The sequence below is a fragment of the Dicentrarchus labrax genome, unplaced genomic scaffold (genome assembly GCF_905237075.1).
Source record: "Dicentrarchus labrax unplaced genomic scaffold, dlabrax2021, whole genome shotgun sequence".
In the NCBI taxonomy this organism is placed as follows: domain Eukaryota; kingdom Metazoa; phylum Chordata; class Actinopteri; family Moronidae; genus Dicentrarchus; species Dicentrarchus labrax.
This window is the reverse complement of record NW_026136717.1, coordinates 153,634-172,451: the sequence shown is the minus strand read 5'-3', so window position 1 is coordinate 172,451 and position 18,818 is coordinate 153,634. Positions and strand designations below refer to the sequence as shown.

At 37.5% G+C, this 18,818-nt stretch overlaps 1 protein-coding gene across 1 annotated transcript in view; it reads right to left on the bottom strand.

Moving 5' to 3' along the window:
* Positions 1–18,818, bottom strand: part of LOC127379579 (trichohyalin-like) — a 175,195-nt gene that overhangs the window by 10,283 nt on the left and 146,094 nt on the right. The window contains exons 23-28 of the mRNA XM_051429380.1: positions 16,194–16,259; positions 15,522–15,584; positions 9,281–9,529; positions 8,089–8,172; positions 5,490–5,684; positions 5,046–5,108 (exon numbers count right to left, since the gene is read on the bottom strand). Coding sequence (XP_051285340.1) covers positions 5,046–5,108; positions 5,490–5,684; positions 8,089–8,172; positions 9,281–9,529; positions 15,522–15,584; positions 16,194–16,259 — 720 coding nt within the window. The remainder of the gene's footprint in view (positions 1–5,045; positions 5,109–5,489; positions 5,685–8,088; positions 8,173–9,280; positions 9,530–15,521; positions 15,585–16,193; positions 16,260–18,818) is intronic.

Below are 18,818 nucleotides of genomic sequence, written 5' to 3'. Positions count from 1 at the left end.
TTACTCCCAGAAATTAGACATATTGTAGTATTTCACCAAATTCATAGGTTTAGTGTTGCCAGAGCAACGCTTTGCCACTTTTATCGCGAAGGGAGGAAATAGAATATTTGCTGTTCTCATAATCTGGTTGAAATTCATACACACTTTTCCTTGAAGATCCAATCCTCAATAAAGCTTATGTCTTGACATTTAAGGTGTGTTGATTGATTCACAACATTAACTTATGCAGGAAAAACATTCCACCTTAAAAGTTGCTGGTAGCCTTTGAGTGGAAGAATGAATTAAACACTTCTTCTCCAGTCTCTGTGCTACTTAAAGAGCACTAAAGGTCTTTGTTTTTCAGGGGGGTCAGTGATCCTGGATAGTCCAGTCCTTTCTGTAAGAAAAGGTTACAATGTGACTCTGAGCTGCAGAAACAAGACGACTTCCTCCAACCTCACAGCTGGTTTCTATAAAGATGGCCTCCTCATGGGCAGCAGCTCTACAGGAGAGATGATCATCCACAGTGTTTCCAAGTCTGATGAAGGACTCTACAAGTGTAAGATCTCTGGAGCTGGAGAATCAGCAGAGAGCTGGTTGGCTGTCAGAGGTGAGACATTGCACTGTTTATCTTCTAATGGTTGTATAAAAAGCAGAACAGCAACCTGATAGATGTTCAGTATGTACCAGAGTAATGCTACAGCAGCCCTTAGAGACAACCTGTGACACACTGTTAATACTGTCATGCTGTTACAGCACATATATCCTCTTGTCTTTGCAGCTCTTCACACAGAGACTTGTCCCTCCTCAGATCACTCCTTTTATGTTCTCCTCCTCTTAAGGACTGTGTTCACCATTGTGATGGTGGCTCTGCTGCTGCTGCTGGTGGGACTACTTCACTGTGGGAAACTCACAGTTACACAGAAAACTCATGCTCATATATAAAGGTAACCAACTAATACAGAGTATATTTGTCACTCTCTCACCCACAGAGGTACTGACTGATGTATGAAGTATTTATAAAAGGCGAGCTGATGGTTTATGTTGTTCTGTGTTTTGTTTTAGACTGATGATGCTGGTGATAATTTGAGCTTCTCAGACACAAACCACATGAGAAAACGTGTGTATGTAGAAGAGGCATTCAGGAGCCTCGGTAGAAACAGTAAAACGTTAGTGGTTTGATAGAGCTGAGTAGGTGAACTGTGTCTCGAGTAGGCCTCATATATATTCATCAATGTAACCACAGAATATGAAGTAATAATAAAAATATATTCACATTAAACCGTTGGTTACTGAGCCCCTGACTTTAGTTTAGTCTGTCCCAAAATAGCAATACAAAACACTTTTTTGCTCAGGAAGGTTCCTGACTGAGTGAAAGGACCTGGAAGGATTTCAGTGGCAGCCATGATCAGAGAACATTCTCTAAATGCTGAGGAAAGATGCTTCGATGCTTCCTTTCTTATCTCTATAGCATCGGATACACTGGACCATCTTTTTAGCTACAAAAGGAGATAATGCCATCCCACAATTCCTTGCAGCAGCAGCATTTAAAAAGCTGCCTGGTTTACGAATACAAACAATCAAAGGACGCACATCAACTTCTAAGTGACAGTCCCATTTTCATCTTATGCCACAATTTGCTAATATGTTCATATGTTTTGAACTTTTAACAACATGTTACAGCCATTACTGAACGCTACTGTTGCACAATCAGTTGGTTATGAAGTTGTCAGCCTGTGTGAAGCACTTTGTAATGTGTAGAAACATTATGATATTAAAATGATCAAAGTGAAGTTCAGACAGTCAGTGCATAATGTTGTGTTGGTCTTCCTCATATTGGCCTTTGTTGTATTGCCAGTCTTTAAGACTATCATTTAAATATTTGAATTGATCTTCAGTCACAGATTCTGAAACTTAATAACGTAATAATGATCAGATTCACAATGACTTTTATTGCCAAGTAGGTTTTCACATAAAGGAAATTGCCTTTGTATATTGGTGTATAACAACAAACACAGGGCAATGGAAACATGTAGAGCACGTCAAGAAGCATAATGAGAGGAATAGAAAATTTAAAATAATATACAAAAACATATTATAAAGACAATAAAAGACATCATGTAAAATTGGTTGCTATTTCAAGAAGAGTAAAATGTATATAAAGAATTTTGCAATGCAGACGAAGATTCTGCATATGTGCAGATCATTAATTTTTTTTAATTTATTAAGAGTTAAATCACACTTTTAATGAAATTTCACTCAATCTCAAAGGACATACCCAGTATGTTAAAATAATGTACCAATTAAAAGAGCTGATTTAAAAAGCGATTAGATAGAATAATTAGTTTAGGTTACTTTTAGTTTCATCAACAGAAAAAATAAGTCCATAAAAAAGATAGATAGATAGATAGATAGATAGATAGATAGATAGATAGATAGATAGATAGATAGATAGATAAACCTACATTTTAAATTCAATAACAAATAATACAAAACATAGAAAGACAAAAAATATCTTCACTGTGAAGAAGATCCAAAAGACAACTGTTACAAATCTGCTGTTTACTGTTTGTACATTAGTTTTGCACCTCAATGGAAAAGAAACTTTAGCATAAATAATAAAAAATGGTAAATAATAATTCCTGAGTTACATTAGATCTGATTTAGAGTCAGGGTTTAATTTATTTGAACCATTTTAATAGTTAAATTCTAATAATTCTATTATAGTAATTTATATTTAGCTTTTTTCAGCACATTTGAAACAGAAGATGTTTTGAATTGTTAAGAATAAAAATATAATGTGTTATATTCAATATTCATGAAAGAAAAGGGGTTCATTGTTTTTTTACTGATTGTAAAGTCATGTGACCACATCTTTACGACTTTATTATGTTCACAGGAAGATCTGAGTCTGCTGTCTCTGATGTTTAACACTGCACTCTTTACTCTTCAGGATGCATGTTGGTGTAGGCTGGGCTATCATTATTATATTTCAGTGGCTATAAACTGAGAGATGTTGGATCTTTCCAGTGTCCCCAATGAGGGCCACCTGCAGTCTGTCTGCAGAGCTCCAGGACAGGGCGAGTACAACGGGTACCATAATCCGAGTGTGACATCTGTGAAATGAAAAGGTCACACACTGACAAGCAGAATCATTCAACAGTTTAAGTTAAATATAGTCATAATGATAATAATAGTGTTGCTTTTGTTATTATTATTTTTTATCATATTTTCTTTTATCTCAATGGAACTCATCCACAGTGCTGAATGGAATAAGTGGATGTGAGTAGGAAGACTAACAAACAAATGTTAGTGTGTTAAATTCATTGTGTGTGATTGAATGTCATTTCCCTCTTTACATGGAAACAAGAGAAATGGATCGTAGGGTAAATAACAGGTTATTCATTTGTTTGAATGGCTTATTTGAAATGTTATTGTTGTGCATATTGTACACACGTACACACTGTAGAACTCTAACAGTGTTCATCCACACACACACACATTACCTTAAGGTGTTTCTGAGAGGGATGTAATACCTTTACTAGTCAGCTTCATCCTGCTGAGAGGGAAACGACACACACAGATTAGTTATTCAGGATAAATCAACTAGCTAACAGACAGACAGACAGATGGATATTGATCTGTCAGCAGTGTTTTACTGTAGTTCATTCAGACAACTCATATTTGAAATGTTATTACAACAGTATAACTATTTAGATCTTGGCGTCCAGGCTCCGACCTCATCCCTCCCTGCAGATATGTTTACATAGAGATATTGGGGAGTGAAATACCGTAGACCCCTAGCCGGAGCCTACAGGTTGACATTGAACAAGTAAAAAACTATCTTTGCTTCACTGTTTACATTTACAGAGGAATTATAATAGTTATTGTGACTTTTTGTTATATGGAGAGGTGATGATAATGGTAGTGTCTCAGATATAGACTGTCTTGGTTTCAGATAAATATAAATAATTTTTGAAGAAGATTAAAAGACAGTGAGATGAAAACACTGCTCCATTAATTTACAGTGTTTTAAGATAGAAAATGTACCTTGGTCTCCTTCTTTAGGTTCTCCACTTTTTTCTCAGCTTCGTCCTTTTTCTTCTTCTCCTCCGTGAGCTTATTTTCCAATGGAAGGAAAAAGAGGGATGAAGAGAGATTTAAAGTGCCCATAGTTTAGTCGGGTTCAACCTCTGTTTATACTGTGAATATATACTGTAAATATCAGCTGTAACAATCAGTGCACTACTAAACTGATGAATTCAACATGTAATTCTAAAATAAGAGCATTAAAGTAAAGAAGCAGAATGTCTCAAAGTCAGCAGTGTCAGCAGGGTTCAACAACAAAATCTAATCTTTATCATATTTATAGAATGAATACATTCACTGTTACACTGCTCTGTGTTTCTGTCAACCTGAGTCCACTTTCATATATAATATAATATGGTATATAATAACCACCAGAGTGAGTTAATCATTGCATTCACTGTATTTAAACTCTGATTTTGACATTGATACAATCACAGGTCTGATTAAATATGAAATATGGACAACAGGAGGCACTGTGTTCTGTCTCCTCTTAGAACTGCACTCTTTCAGCAGCTCTGCTCTTCTTCATCCCAAATGAATCTGTTACAATTTCTCTTAATTGACCTAGACATAAGTGTAGTCACTGTGATCTCTGTGATATCAAACTTATATGTGTTCTGGTTCTGTTTTTTTTTTTTCTTTTCTGTGAAATCAAACTGGTTTATGCTCCTTTCTGTATTTTGTCAACTTCATCAAGGTGCAGTTCAGTTTGTGGTAAAGAGAATGGTTACCACTAGAATACATGTATTTGTATTTTGATTTCAGAAGAAACAAAAACCATTTAAAATCAAATAAACAATAAGACATTACAGGAAGTTACTCCATAGTCTGATTTGTGTTTAAAAATGTTTCACAATATATAAACTATTAGCCAGCTGGAAATAAATCAGTGTGTTGAGAAAAGATGGAGAAAGTATCAATGACAATGAAATAAACTGATAGTGATTAAAGTAAATTATATTTACAAATCTACAAACCTCTGTGATCTTAGTCTGCAGCTTCTCCTCAGCTTCCCTCGTCCTCTGCTGTTCTTCCTGGAGCTGAGTGGAGAAACATGTTCTTTCATTAAGACGAGTAAGGGAACATGACAACAGGGACAGACAAACAACCCATTGATGTTCACTATATCAGAAACAGGTAAGGGAACATGACAGAAACAATGGAGTTAGAAAGCTGTAAATAAATCTTTTGCAATATGTTTTTCTCTTTCCCAATAAACAGTTGAGTATCTTTTTTTTAACCTTTGTTTTTTTACATTGGTCCTTATCTTAGATACAAGATGTAATGCTGTTTCTGGCTTTGCTCCTGCTCCTGATATTTGTCATTGTATAAGTTCTAATAAACAGAATGCAGCAGTGAAAGTGGGAAAGAAAAGAAAAGTGCAGCTGTGAGACATTTAAGTTAGTAATGATCAGATGAACCTCTTTGTTCAGGTTCTTCACTTGATCCTTCCTGTCCTGTTTCTCCTTCAGGAGCTGATTGTTCAGGTTCTCCACGTCCTTCTGCCTGTCCTGTTTCTCCTTCAGGAGCTGTTTGTTCAGGTTCTCCACGTCCTTCTGCCTGTCCTGTTTCTCCTTCAGGAGCTGTTTGTGGGTTTCAGCCTGTTTTCCCTCCAACTGGGAGTGCAGAGAGACATGGAGACAGACTGTGAGATCCAACACATTCAATCTTAAAGTAAAAAGGCTACTCTACTTAAATTCATGAATCAAGAAGAGTTTTTTTAATTTAATCTTTCAACCTTAAAATACTTTGACTCTTTGTGTGGTTGATGTTGTTATACATTGAAATATTCTAAAGATAAAATACAGCAGTAATATGAGATTTAACACTAAAAACAACAAACAGGTAGGTGTAAACAAAACTCGATATGCTCGATATTGGCTTTTCTGCAGATATCCGATATTCCGATATTGTCCAACTCTCAATTTCCGATACCGATATATGCAGGCTTTTAACACCAAAACTGTTAATACCAACATAACATATCTCCTATTGTGGAATTAACACATTATGCCTCATTTTATTGTGATGCCCCACTGGTAGGGTGGCCATTTCCGTCACATCAAACAGGAGGACACTTTACATACACGGGGACACGCAAGCAGATATTTGTTTGGTATGATCCGGTTTTAAATTTGAATGTTTTTCCACCAGATTACATAAAGGTGCATACACATACCACATAGCTAATAATAAATATGAGTATGAGCATTTTCAGAATTTCAGTCCAACAACCGATGTTATGTTCTCTGTCACTGAGAGCTTGATTGACAGCCTGGTGGTAACAACTGGGAGTGAGCACACATGGCTCATTTGAATATTTAAATTAGCCATGTGTTGATAGGTCACAACAGATAATGTAACCAATGAAATTACTTATTTTGACACACATTTTTAGCCAATAAGTATTAAACTAACGAGGTAATGTGTCAAAAGGCGACCTTTTTAGTTATTTTCTCAAAAGGAGGACAAATGAGTGTCCAGCTTAAAGCTGCACTTGCAGCCCAATATCATCCAACTGCAGCCACAAATGGGCGTTCTCGTGCTGGTGGGGGTTCCCGTTTTCGCTGACTGGAACGCCCCCTTCTTCTTCGCCTTTCTTGCTGAACTGTAACTGTCAACATCCGGTTTAATATAACATTCGCTCGTTAGTGTTTCTCAACAGAAGTTTCAAAATAAGATCTAGTAGTCTGTAAATGTATTATAGAACTAACGTTAGCAAGCTAAGCCATCTACAGAACCTTAGTCCAATTACATCTTAATATGCTTACATTTACGTGTAGGACTAGTCCATATTTCTACCAGTTGTTGAGGACAATTCATACTTTGCAGTCGCGTGATTACCATGGTTACCTGGTGGGCAAGAAACATATATTTACATATATCCGTAAAAAATGAAAGCCTACAAAAGTACAGATAGCTATCTTTCTTCAAGAGTGGATGGGTTAACAACGCTGTCGTATGGGAGGTGAGAATCAGCTAACGTTTGCGAATGTTTGTATGTTTGTAGCTCTACACAAAGTGACATCTGAAGTCTTCATCTGAATATGTACACCCTGCCTGCCGCCAATGACAGCTTGATAAGTAACGTTAGTTTAAAAAAACCTTATGCCAACTAGACTGTATCATATATGGCTAACAGGATGTCAGACATTGTAGCCTACCTGCTCATCCACTCCACATAGCATCAGACAACAGACAAGAGCAGCTGGAGCAGTGAAATGTCTTTAATCCTGTTAGTAATCTGTTAGGTTGTAACGTTAATGTAGTAGTAATAACTGTACCATAATAACGTTATGTATGCAAAGTAACTGTAAGTAAGTAGACGCAGTACAACAGTAACATGTATTCTTCTTCTCATCAAGTAAAATCACGTACATATGATATATATATATACTTCTGTACAGTAAAACTGGCGACGTCCTGGTAAGATCCTTGATTAGTTTACTGGGTTCCGTTGCTGGAGAACGATGTTCTTGCCCGCCAGCTAGTAGCTGTGACGTCACGTGCAAAGTATGAATTGCGATTGGTCGATGAAACACTACCAGGAACGCCCAAGCCGCAGCTGGACCCTTCTCCTGCAGCCGGACAGGGCGTTTAAAAGCCGGACGAGTGGCCACCCTACCCACTGGATGCATACATCAATGCAACATTTCCAAATGTAAACACTGTCTGTGCAAAATAAGAGAACAACTTCAACTTGCATTGTATCGCTAGATAAGCGCTAGCTTTGGTTAATGTGTTTTATTGTATTATCCACCTGAAGGAGTGCTAATGTAAATTCTAAGCCAGTTGTTAGTTTGGTTAAGGAACAGCTCATAGCAGTGTCAAATATTTAAGGTGCATTGCACTTATTTTGTGTTAATATTAAAATCATTCAGCTTTAAATTGTTTGCTTGTTAGCCACAGTTAGCAACCAACCAGTCTAGTTGTTGTTGTTGTTGTTGTTGTTGTTGTTATAAGCAATATATATTCCCGATATCGTCGAAACAATTAACTAAATATCAATAAAAGATGAACCTGTGTTATCTTGGTGTTCAGCTCATCCTCCATCCTCTGCTTCTCTCCACGGAGCTTCTGCAGCTCAGATTCTTTGAGTTTGACCTGGAAGGACAGAGAGAAGGTCCAGAGAGACAATGAGGGACATGTTCACTAATTAACATTTTAAACTTTATACTACAAACTGACAAAAACATGTCAGACAAACAACCCATTGATGTTCAGTATATCAGAAACAGGTAAGGGAACATGACAGAAACAATGGAGTTAGAAAGCTGTAAATAAATCTTTAAATATTAATTAATTAAATACATATTTTTTTTCTCTTTCCCAATAAACAGATCTTTTTTTATCTTTCTTTTTACATTGGTCCTTATCTTAGATACAAGATGTAATGCTGTTTCTGGCTTTGTCTCTTGGTTTTGATGTAATCGGACTTTAATCCTGCTGCTGATATTTGTCATTGTATATCTCTCTATTAAAGCAAGAAATCTGTCTGTCTGTCTGTCTGTCTGTCTGTCTCTCGTCTGTCTGTCTGTGTGTGCCTCAAATATCTCTGCAGATCAGGATCAGACTGACCTGAGAGTTTCAACATGGCTGCTGTGTGGTTTAAGGGTGTGCAACGTCGGCTTTGTTTGGACTACAAAGATACCGTTAATAAATGATTTCATAAATGATTTACGAATTCCGCTAGCATTGTCAACCATAGCCACCATAACCACGTGCACACCAGAGCCAATCACTGCAGAGCCAATCCCTGCAGAGCCAATCCCTGCAGAGCCAATCCCTGCAGAGCCAATCCCTGCAGAGCCCACCCCCATGACACACCTCAGGAAACACGCTGATCTATACCTGCAGCGGCGCGAGCGGCTTTATACCTGCAGCGGGTTTTGCCGGCTGTTCGGTCCCGTTCTGTGCATCTAAACTGACTGTTGAGGATTACTGAGACTGAACGAGTCCGGACCGAGTCTGTTCCGGTCTGAGGAGATCCGCATACGCGAGGACAACAAACTGGAATCGAAATCTGTGGATGTTCATCTGTAGCTAGCTGCTCCATGAAAAAGCTACTTAACCTCCCACTTTTATATAGCAATACATACTTCCTACGGGCACTGCACTAGTGTTCTAATAAACACAGAATGCAGCAGTGAAAGTGGGAAGGAAAAGAAAAGTGCAGCTGTGAGACATTTAAGTTAGTAATGATCAGATGAACCTCTTTGTTCAGGTTCTTCACTTGATCCTTCCTGTCCTGTTTCTCCTTCAGGAGCTGATTGTTCAGGTTCTCCACGTCCTTCTGCCTGTCCTGTTTCTCCTTCAGGAGCTGATTGTTCAGGTTCTCCACGTCCTTCTGTCTGTCCTGTTTCTCCTTCAGGAGCTGATTGTTCAGGTTCTCCACGTCCTTCTGCCTGTCCTGTTTCTCCTGCAGGAGCTGTTTGTGGGTTTCAGCCTGTTTTCCCTCCAACTGGGAGTGCAGAGAGACATGGAGACAGACTGTGAGATCCAACACATTCATTCCTAAAGTAAAAGAGGCTACTCTACTTAAATTCATGAACCACTTAATTCAATTAATCTTAAAATACTTTGACTCTTTGTGTGGTTGATGTATGTATAATGAAATATTCTAAAATAATAAGCAGTAATTATGAGTTTTAAAACTAAAAACAAACAAATAGGTGGATTTTTTTTTTTTTTTTGATTATTATTTTTTTTTTATTAAAATTTTTAATTTGGAGGGGAGAAAGGGGACAGGACGAGGTTTTCTCCAGCACTCCAAAAATACGTGTGTTTAGCTGCTAAATGCTCCACTGTGTTCACCAGCTAGTCTCTGACTGTGTCTGTGTGCTGCTAATAAAGCTAATGTACAGTGGGTTCTTGTAATCGGACTTTAAACCTGCTCCTGATATTTGTCATTGTATAAGTTCTATAAAAATTCAATTTCTACTAAAAATTTATTGACCTGAGGAACATAAGTGTAGTCACTGTGATCTCTGTGATATCAAACTTATATGTGTTCTGGTTCTGTTTTTTTTTTTTTCTTTCTGTGAAATAAAACTGGTCTTATGCTCCTTTCTGTATTTTGTCAACTTCATCAAGAGTGAGAACAGTTCAGTTTGTGGTAAAGAGAATGGTTACCCATTGATGTTCATTATATCAGAAACAGGTAAGGGAACATACCAGAAACAATGGTGTTAGAAAGCTGTAAATAAATCTTTTGCAATATTTTTTTCTCTTTCCCAATAAACAGTTGAGTATCTTTTTTTAATCTTTTTTTTAATCTTTTTATTTTCATTGGTCCTTATCTTAGATACAAGATGTAATGCTGTAACTGGCTTTGTCTCTTGATTTTGATGTAATCAGACTTTAAACCTGCTCCTGATATTTGTCATTGTATAAGTTCTAATAAACACAGAATGCAGCAGTGAAAGTGGGAAGGAAAAGAAAAGTGCAGCTGTGAGACATTTAAGTTAGTAATGATCAGATGAACCTCTTTGTTCTTGGACTCCAGCTGAGTTTTTTGTGGTCTCCAGCTCTTCTTTCAGGGTCTCCTCTCTTTTCTCAGCATCCTCCCTCGTCTTCCTTTCCTCCTGGAGCTGTCGAGAGAGGAGACAGGATGAATTGAGATATGAGTGAAATAACCACACAGTGACAGAAAGAAACATTTATCCTGACTCAAGTCTGACTTTTGCACTGCAATGGAGAAGATGCAGTTATTAATGTAACAGTAATGTTTAATATAAGCAGTGTGAAGTTGGAGTCTGCAGCGGGTCAAACTGAATTCAGAACAGCTTTAAATCAAGTCCCAGTTTAATCTTAAGACCCTCAACACCAAAAGGTGCTTACTGTCAAATAAAAACTTAAATGTTGTGTCCAGTTGGAAAACTCTAGAAATGTTCATATTAATAGATTGTTGAATTCTGAATGAGGTAGAAAGAGTAGAAGCATTTTAAGGTGGACATTATGACTTTTTTCCTTTAAATAAAATATAAACCTCTTTTACCTTGTTGTTCAACTCTGCTTGAAGTTTCTTCTTTGCATCCTCACTCTTCTGCTTCTCCTCAGTGAGCTTCTCCCCCAGAGAGGAGAGGGAAGATAAAGACAGAAGATAAACATACTATGTCATAGATAAACATCACATAGTGGGGGGCAGTAGCTCAGTGTGTAGGGACTTGGGAACCGGTTCAAGTCCCACAGACCACAGTATGGAGTATGGACTGGTAGCTGGAGAGGTGCCAGTTTCACCTGCTGTGCACTGCCGAGGTGCCCTTGAGCAAGGCAACCTAACCCCAAGAAACTGCTCATGGGTAGCTGCTAATGTGGCAGCTCATCACTCCACCATCTCTCTCCCTGTTTGTATGTCCACAAGCCCTGCATGTGCATGAGTGTGCATTTCAGCCTGTGTGTGTATACAATAAAATAAAAGCAGAGAAAAGAATAATTTCTCCATTAGGGGATTAATGAAGTATATTTAAAAAAATGAATTAATAACAGGAAGGTTCTCCATGATCTGACCTGTACAGCTCTGCTGTCTGCTGTTTGCTGCTGAGCAGGTAGTGCACAGTGGGTTCTTACAGTTTGTTCTCTTGAAACAGCTTCCTGCCTCTGACAGTAACACTATGAGAGCAGTGACAGTGAACCAACACTGTGAAGCTGTGTGTGGACAGATAAACAATGAGCTGAAACTCACTATAAAGCTCTGTAAAGCTGAGAGGAGCTGCAGATTCAGCTCATAATGCTCTGTAGCTTCATCACTACCAGAAGCACCCTTTTCATATGATCCTCATGTTGGCATTTGATACAGTGTTATTATACAAAGATCACCTTTAGCAGCTTTAAATCATCATATCTTTTAATGTGTGTTTGTGGTCAGTGTGAGCATTTGGTAAAACAAGGTAATAGTGGGTAATACCATGGCAGTTACAGAGGAAATAATGCAGTAATATTTAATAATAATAGTAGTGCTGGTATTGGAATTGATAATAATGGGTAAAACCAGCTCAAGGTAATGCTGGGATAACAACAGGCTCATGTGCACATAATAAAGTGCTTAGAGAATATCTGTAAGACTGCATAAAGACCAATGTTAGCACTGCATCTAAAAGATAGAGTCTCCACATTCATTTCAATAGTTATGTTTCTGTTCATTTACCACTCAGCTGCAATGTCTAGCAGACTTCATTATTTTATGTTAACATTCATTTATTTCATGTTTACTGTTTGAAACACCGAGCTCTCCACTGCAAGGACTTTAAACCTGCTCCTGATATTTGTCATTGTATATGTAAGGGATAATGCACTATGAGGTGTCCATAATCAGGAATTAATGGACAACCAAAGTCCATTAATTCCTGATTATGGACACCTTGAAGGACATTATCCCTCTTATACCATGGTCACTTGCCAAAGAAAATAAATTAAGACCATTCATTTATATTTTCATGCGTTTTACAATCAAAATATAAAGTTTTTCACAAGCCATAATTTAGTTTCCGTGGTAACGCCTGAGGGTTTGACTAATACCTGGAACAATCATTATCCTCCTGCAACGGAAACGTTGTTCACTCCTCCAGTAAATAGGACGGACCTTAGATACGACTTGGCAACGGGAGATAAGCAGCGAGTTGAACAGCGAGCGGGATGTGAGTTGATCTCTTATGTGATACAAAGGATCAGTAAGTTCAGAGGGGAAGTGTTCTTCTTGCAGCTTGAGTGTTACAGTTAAAAGAAATGTTGAAGTCACTCATTGTTGTTAGTTTGTTAAGGTGTTGCAATAAATTGGAAACAGAGGCTTTGACTGCGTTCCCGTTGCTATGGTTACTCATTTTAGAGACAGCCTGATACGCCAGCTAGCGCATTCATTTAGAACGGTGAACAGACAATTTGACTGGAACTACTTAGAAGGTGTCCATATATCGGGGATTAATGGACACCCTGCAGCCAATCAGAATGGAGTATTCCCCCAGATCATTGTATAAGTTCTAATAAACACAGAATGCAGCAGTGAAAGTGGGAAGGAAAGAAAAGTGCAGCTGTGAGACATTTAAGTTAGTAATGATCAGATGAACCTCTTTCTTCTTGGACTCCACGTCCTCCTTCCTGTCCTGTTTCTCCTTCAGGAGCTGATTGTGGGTTTCAGCCTGTTTTCCCTCCAACTGGGAGTGCAGAGAGACATGGAGACAGACTGTGAGATCCAACACATTCAATCCTAAAGTAAAAAGGCTACTCTACTTAAATTCATGAACCCAATTCAATTAATCTTAAAATACTTTGACTCTTTGTGTGGTTGATGTTGTTATACATTGAAATATTCTAAAGATATAATACAGCAGTAATATGAGATTTTAAGGTAAAAACAAACAAATATGTGGATGTAAGCAAAAATGAATATCAATAAAAGATGAACCTGTGTTATCTTGGTGTTCAGCTCATTCTTATAGGGTTCTTACAGCTTTCTCACTGAAAGCAGCTGCTGCAGCTGGAAACCACACTATGAGAGCAGTGACAGTGAACCAACACTGTGATAAGTTCAGCACAAATTCTTCCTTTGCAATATTATGGATTTTATTTGTTATTCTTTGTTTTTTCTGCAGCCAATAAAATACAGTTGAGTATTTTAGTCTTTTGGTCCTGATCTGAAACACAAGCTGTCGAGCTGCTTTTGGTTTTGACTCCTGCTTTTGAAGTGATCTGCTTTAAAAGAGGACTTTAATCCTTGTCCTGACATTTGTCATTTTACATATTCATATAAAGTAAACATCCAACTTCTACCTGGAAATCAACTTTCAGTGAAAGTGGAGGAACAAAGTGCAGCTGTGAGACATTTAAGGACTGAGGACAAATCAGGCTGGACACAAAGAAAATCAACATGAATAAACTGATAGTGATTAAAGTAAATTATATTTACAAATCTACGAACCTCTGTGATCTTAGTCTGCAGCTTCTCCTCACTTCCTTCCCTGCTAAATTTTTAAAAAAAAAAAAAAATTTTAAATTTTTTTTTTTTTTTTTTTTTTTTTTCTTATTAAATTTTTTTTTTTTTTTTTTTTTTTTTTTTTTTTTTTTTTTTTTTAAATTTTTTTTTTTTTTTTTTTTTTTTTTTTTTTTTTTTAATTTTTTTCTTTTTTTTTTTTTTTTTTTTATTTTTATAAAAAAAAAAGGGAAGGGGGGGGGGGGGGAAGAGAGGGGGCGGGGGAATTTTATTTTATTAATAACAAGAGACCTCTTTTTTGTTCTCCCCCTCCTTCCTGTTCTGTTTCTCCTTCAGGAGCTGACTGAGTTTCAGCCTGTTTTCCCTCCAACTGGGAGTGCAGAGAGACATGGAGACAGACTGTGAGATCCAACACATTCAATCCTAAAGTAAAAAGGCTACTCTACTTAAATTCATGAACCCAATTCAAAATCTTAAAATACTTTGACTCTTTGTGTTGTTGATGTATGTGTGTAAATAAAGCAGTAATTATGAGTTTTAAAACTAAAAACAAATAGGTGGGTGTAAACAAAAATCAACATATACATGTCAGCTGATTTGTCCTCCAGCTAAAAGACAGACAGACAGACAGACAGACAGACAGACAGACAGACAGACAGACAGATGTTAATCAGCAGGAAGTGACAGCCTGACACAGAACCTGAGAATATCTGGACTGTTGAACATTAACGTTTCCTCTCAGAACTGATGGCTGAATACAACAGTTTGTATCATAATCAGACAGACACACAATAAATATAGATTCAGCTGGTAGTTTTCTTTGTAATGTGAGATTATTGAACACTAATGTTCTGTGTGAGTCCCTGCAGACTCTGGAACAGCTCAAATAAATACACTTAGCATTGTTTCATCATCACACTTCATGACTTTTATGTTTCAGTAGTCTGCTCCTGAACATGAAATCACTTCTGCTGTAAAACCTGGTTGACGGATTTCCATCTGCTTTCTATCTGTGATGATGATGATGATGATGATGATGATGATGAGAGAACTTGTATACAGCTCTGCTCTCCTTCATCCCAAATCAATCTATGTGAGTTTCTCTTGTCTCTCTTTTATAACAGTTAGTTGAACTGACCTCAAACATCAGTCACAGCACTGTGTAGGATATCATACATTGTCTGTGATGTGTCTGTCAGGATATATTTCTTATTTGCTTTAAATAAAACTGCTTTATGCTCATTTCTGTATTTGTTCACCAGTTCAGTTTGTTGGAAACAGAATGGTTGGGAAGATACAAAGAGAATCAACACCACATTCATGTACTGTGTATGAAAAGGAAACAAGACAACAGTGACAGCCAAACAGGTCTGTCAGGTTACAAATATATGTACAGTATCTCAGCAGGGAGCATGACAACAAAGGAGAGTTTGATATTTAAAAGTCACAATGCTATATTTTTGATAGAGATCAATCTGAAGGAGAACTTAAAGGAAAGAAACCTTCTGTGGAAAATACAAATACCAACCTCTGTGGTCTTATTCTGTAGGTTCTCCTCAGCTTTGTTCCTCCTCTGCTGTTCTTCCTGGAGCTGAGTGGAGAAACATGTTCTTTCATTAAGACGAGTAAGGGAACATGACAACAGGGACAGACAAACAACCCACTGATGTTCACTATATCAGAAACAGGTAAGGGAACATGACAGAAACAATGGAGTTAGAAAGCTGTAAATAAATTTTTTGCAGTATTTTGGCTTTTTATATTTTTTGTTTTTTCTCTCTTTCCCAATAAACGACAGAGTATCTTCTCTTTTTGTACTTTGGTCCTGATCTTAGATACAAGATTTTTGCTGGTTCTGGCCTTGACTCCTAATTTTGATATACTCTGCTTTGAACTGACAAATCCATGGTCTGATTTGATTAATGTAACAGTAATGTTTAATATCAGCAGTGTGAAGTTGGAGTCTGCAGCGGGTCAAACTGAATTCAGAACAGATTTAAATCAAGTCCCAGTTTTATCTTCAAGACCCTCAACACCAAAAGGTGCTTACTGTCAAATAAAAACTTTTGTGTCCAGTTGGAAAACTCTAGAAATGTTCATATTAATAGATTGTTGAATTCTGAATGAGGTAGAAAGAATAGAAGCATTGTAATGTGGACATTTGACTTTTTCCTTTAAATAAAATATAAACCTCTTTTACCTTGTTGTTCAACTCTGCTTGAAGTTTCTTCTTTGCATCCTCACTCTTCTGCTTCTCCTCAGTGAGCTTCTCCCCCAGAGAGGAGAGGGAAGATAAGGACAGAAGATAAACATACTATATCATAGATAAACATCACATAGTGGGGGGGCAGTAGCTCAGTGTGTAGGGACTTGGGAACCGGTTCAAGTCCCACAGACCACAGTATGGAGTATGGACTGGTAGCTGGAGAGGTGCCAGTTTCACCTGCTGTGCACTGCCGAGGTGCCCTTGAGCAAGGCAACCTAACCCCAAGAAACGGCTCATGGGGAGCTGCTAATGTGGCAGCTCATCACTCCACCATCTCTCTCCCTGTTTGTATGTCCACAAGCCCTGCATGTGCATGAGTGTGCATTTCAGCCTGTGTGTGTACACAATAAAATAAAAAGAGTGAAAAGAAACATTTCTCCATTAGGGGATTAATGAAATATAAAATGTATTAATTAATAACAGGAAGGTACTCCATGATCTGACCTGTACAGCTCTGCTGTCTGCTGTTTGATGCTGAGCAGGTAGTGCACAGTGGATTTTTACAGTTTGTTCTCTTGAAACAGCTTCCTGCCTCTGACAGTAACAGTATGAGAGCAGTGACAGTGAACCAACACTGTGAAGCTGTGTGTGGACAGATAAACAATGAGCTGAAACTCACTATAAAGCTCTGTAAAGCTGAGAGGAGCTGCACATTCAGCTCATAATGCTCTGTAGCTTCATCACTACCAGAAGCACCCTTTTCATATGATCCTCATGTTGGCATTTGATACAGTGTTATTATACAAAGATCACCTTTAGCAGCTTTAAATCATCATATCTTTTAATGTGTGTTTGTGGTCAGTGTGAGGCTTTGGTAAAACAAGGTAATAGTGGGTAATACCATGGCAGTTACAGAGGAAATAATGCAGTAATATTTAATAATAATAGTAGTGCTGGTATTGGAATTGATAATAATGGGTAAAACCAGCTCAAGGTAATGATGGGATAACAACAGGCTCATGTGCACATAATAAAGTGCTTAGAGAATATCTGTAAGACTGCATAAAGACCAATGTTAGCACTCTATCTTTCTGGAGCTGAGATGAGAAACATGTTCTTTCATTAAGACGAGTAAGGGAACATGACAACAGGGACAGACAAACAACCCATTGATGTTCACTATATCAGAAACAGGTAAGGGAACATGACAGAAACAATGGAGTTAGAAAGCTGTAAATAAATCTTTTGCAATATTTTTTTCTCTTTCCCAATAAACAGTTGAATATCTTTTTTTAATCTTTTTTTTACATTGGTCCTTATCTTAGATACAAGATGTAATGCTGTTTCTGGCTTTGTCTCTTGGTTTTGATGTAATCGGACTTTAAACCTGCTCCTGATATTTGTCATTGTATAAGTTCTAATAAACACAGAATGCAGCAGTGAAAGTGGGAAGGAAAAGAAAAGTGCAGCTGTGAGACATTTAAGTTAGTAATGATCAGATGAACCTCTTTGTTCTTGGACTCCAGCTCATTCTTTGTGGTCTCCAGCTGATTGTACAGGGTCTCCTTCAGGAGCTGATTCTTCAGGGTCTCCACGTCCTTCTGCCTGTCCTGTTTCTCCTGCTGGAGCTGTTTGTGGGTTTCAGCCTGTTTTCCCTCCAACTGGGAGTGCAGAGAGACATGGAGACAGACTGTGAGATCCAACACATTCAGTCCTAAAGTAAAAAGGCTACTCTACTTAAATTCATGAACCCAATTCAAAATCTTAAAATACTTTGACTCTTTGTGTGGTTGATGTATGTATGTAAATAAAGCAGTAATTATGAGTTTTAAAACTAAAAACAAACAAATAGGTGGCTGTAAACAAAAATCAACATATACATGTCAGCTGATTTGTCCTCCAGCTAAAAGACCGACAGACAGACAGACAGACAGACAGATGTTAATCAGCAGGAAGTGACAGCCTGACACAGAACCTGAGAATATCTGGACTGTTGAACATTAACGTTTCCTCTCAGATTATGTATCATAATCAGACAGACACACAATAAATATAGATTCAGCTGGTAGTTTTCTTTGTAATGTGAGATTATTGAACACTAATGTTCTGTGTGAGTCCCTGCAGACTCTGGAACAGCTCAAATAAACACACTTAGCATTGTTTCATCATCACACTTCATGACTTTATGTTTCAGTAGTCTGCTCCTGAACATGAAATCACTTCTGCTGTAAAACCTGGTTGATGGATTTCCATCTGCTTTATATCTGTGATGATGATGATGATGATGATGATGATGATGAAGATGATGGTGAGAGAACTTTTATACAGCTCTGCTCTCCTTCATCCCAAATCAATCTATGTGAGTTTCTCTTGTCTCTCTTTTATAACAGTTAGTTGAACTGACCTCAAACATCAGTCACAGCACTGTGTAGGATATCATACATTGTCTGTGATGTGTCTGTCAGGATATATTTCTTATTTGCTTTAAATAAAACTGCTTCGTGCTCATTTCTGTATTTGTTCACCAGTTCAGTTTGTTGGAAACAGAATGGTTGGGAAGATACAAAGAGAATCAACACCACATTCATGTACTGTGTATGAAAAGGAAACAAGACAACA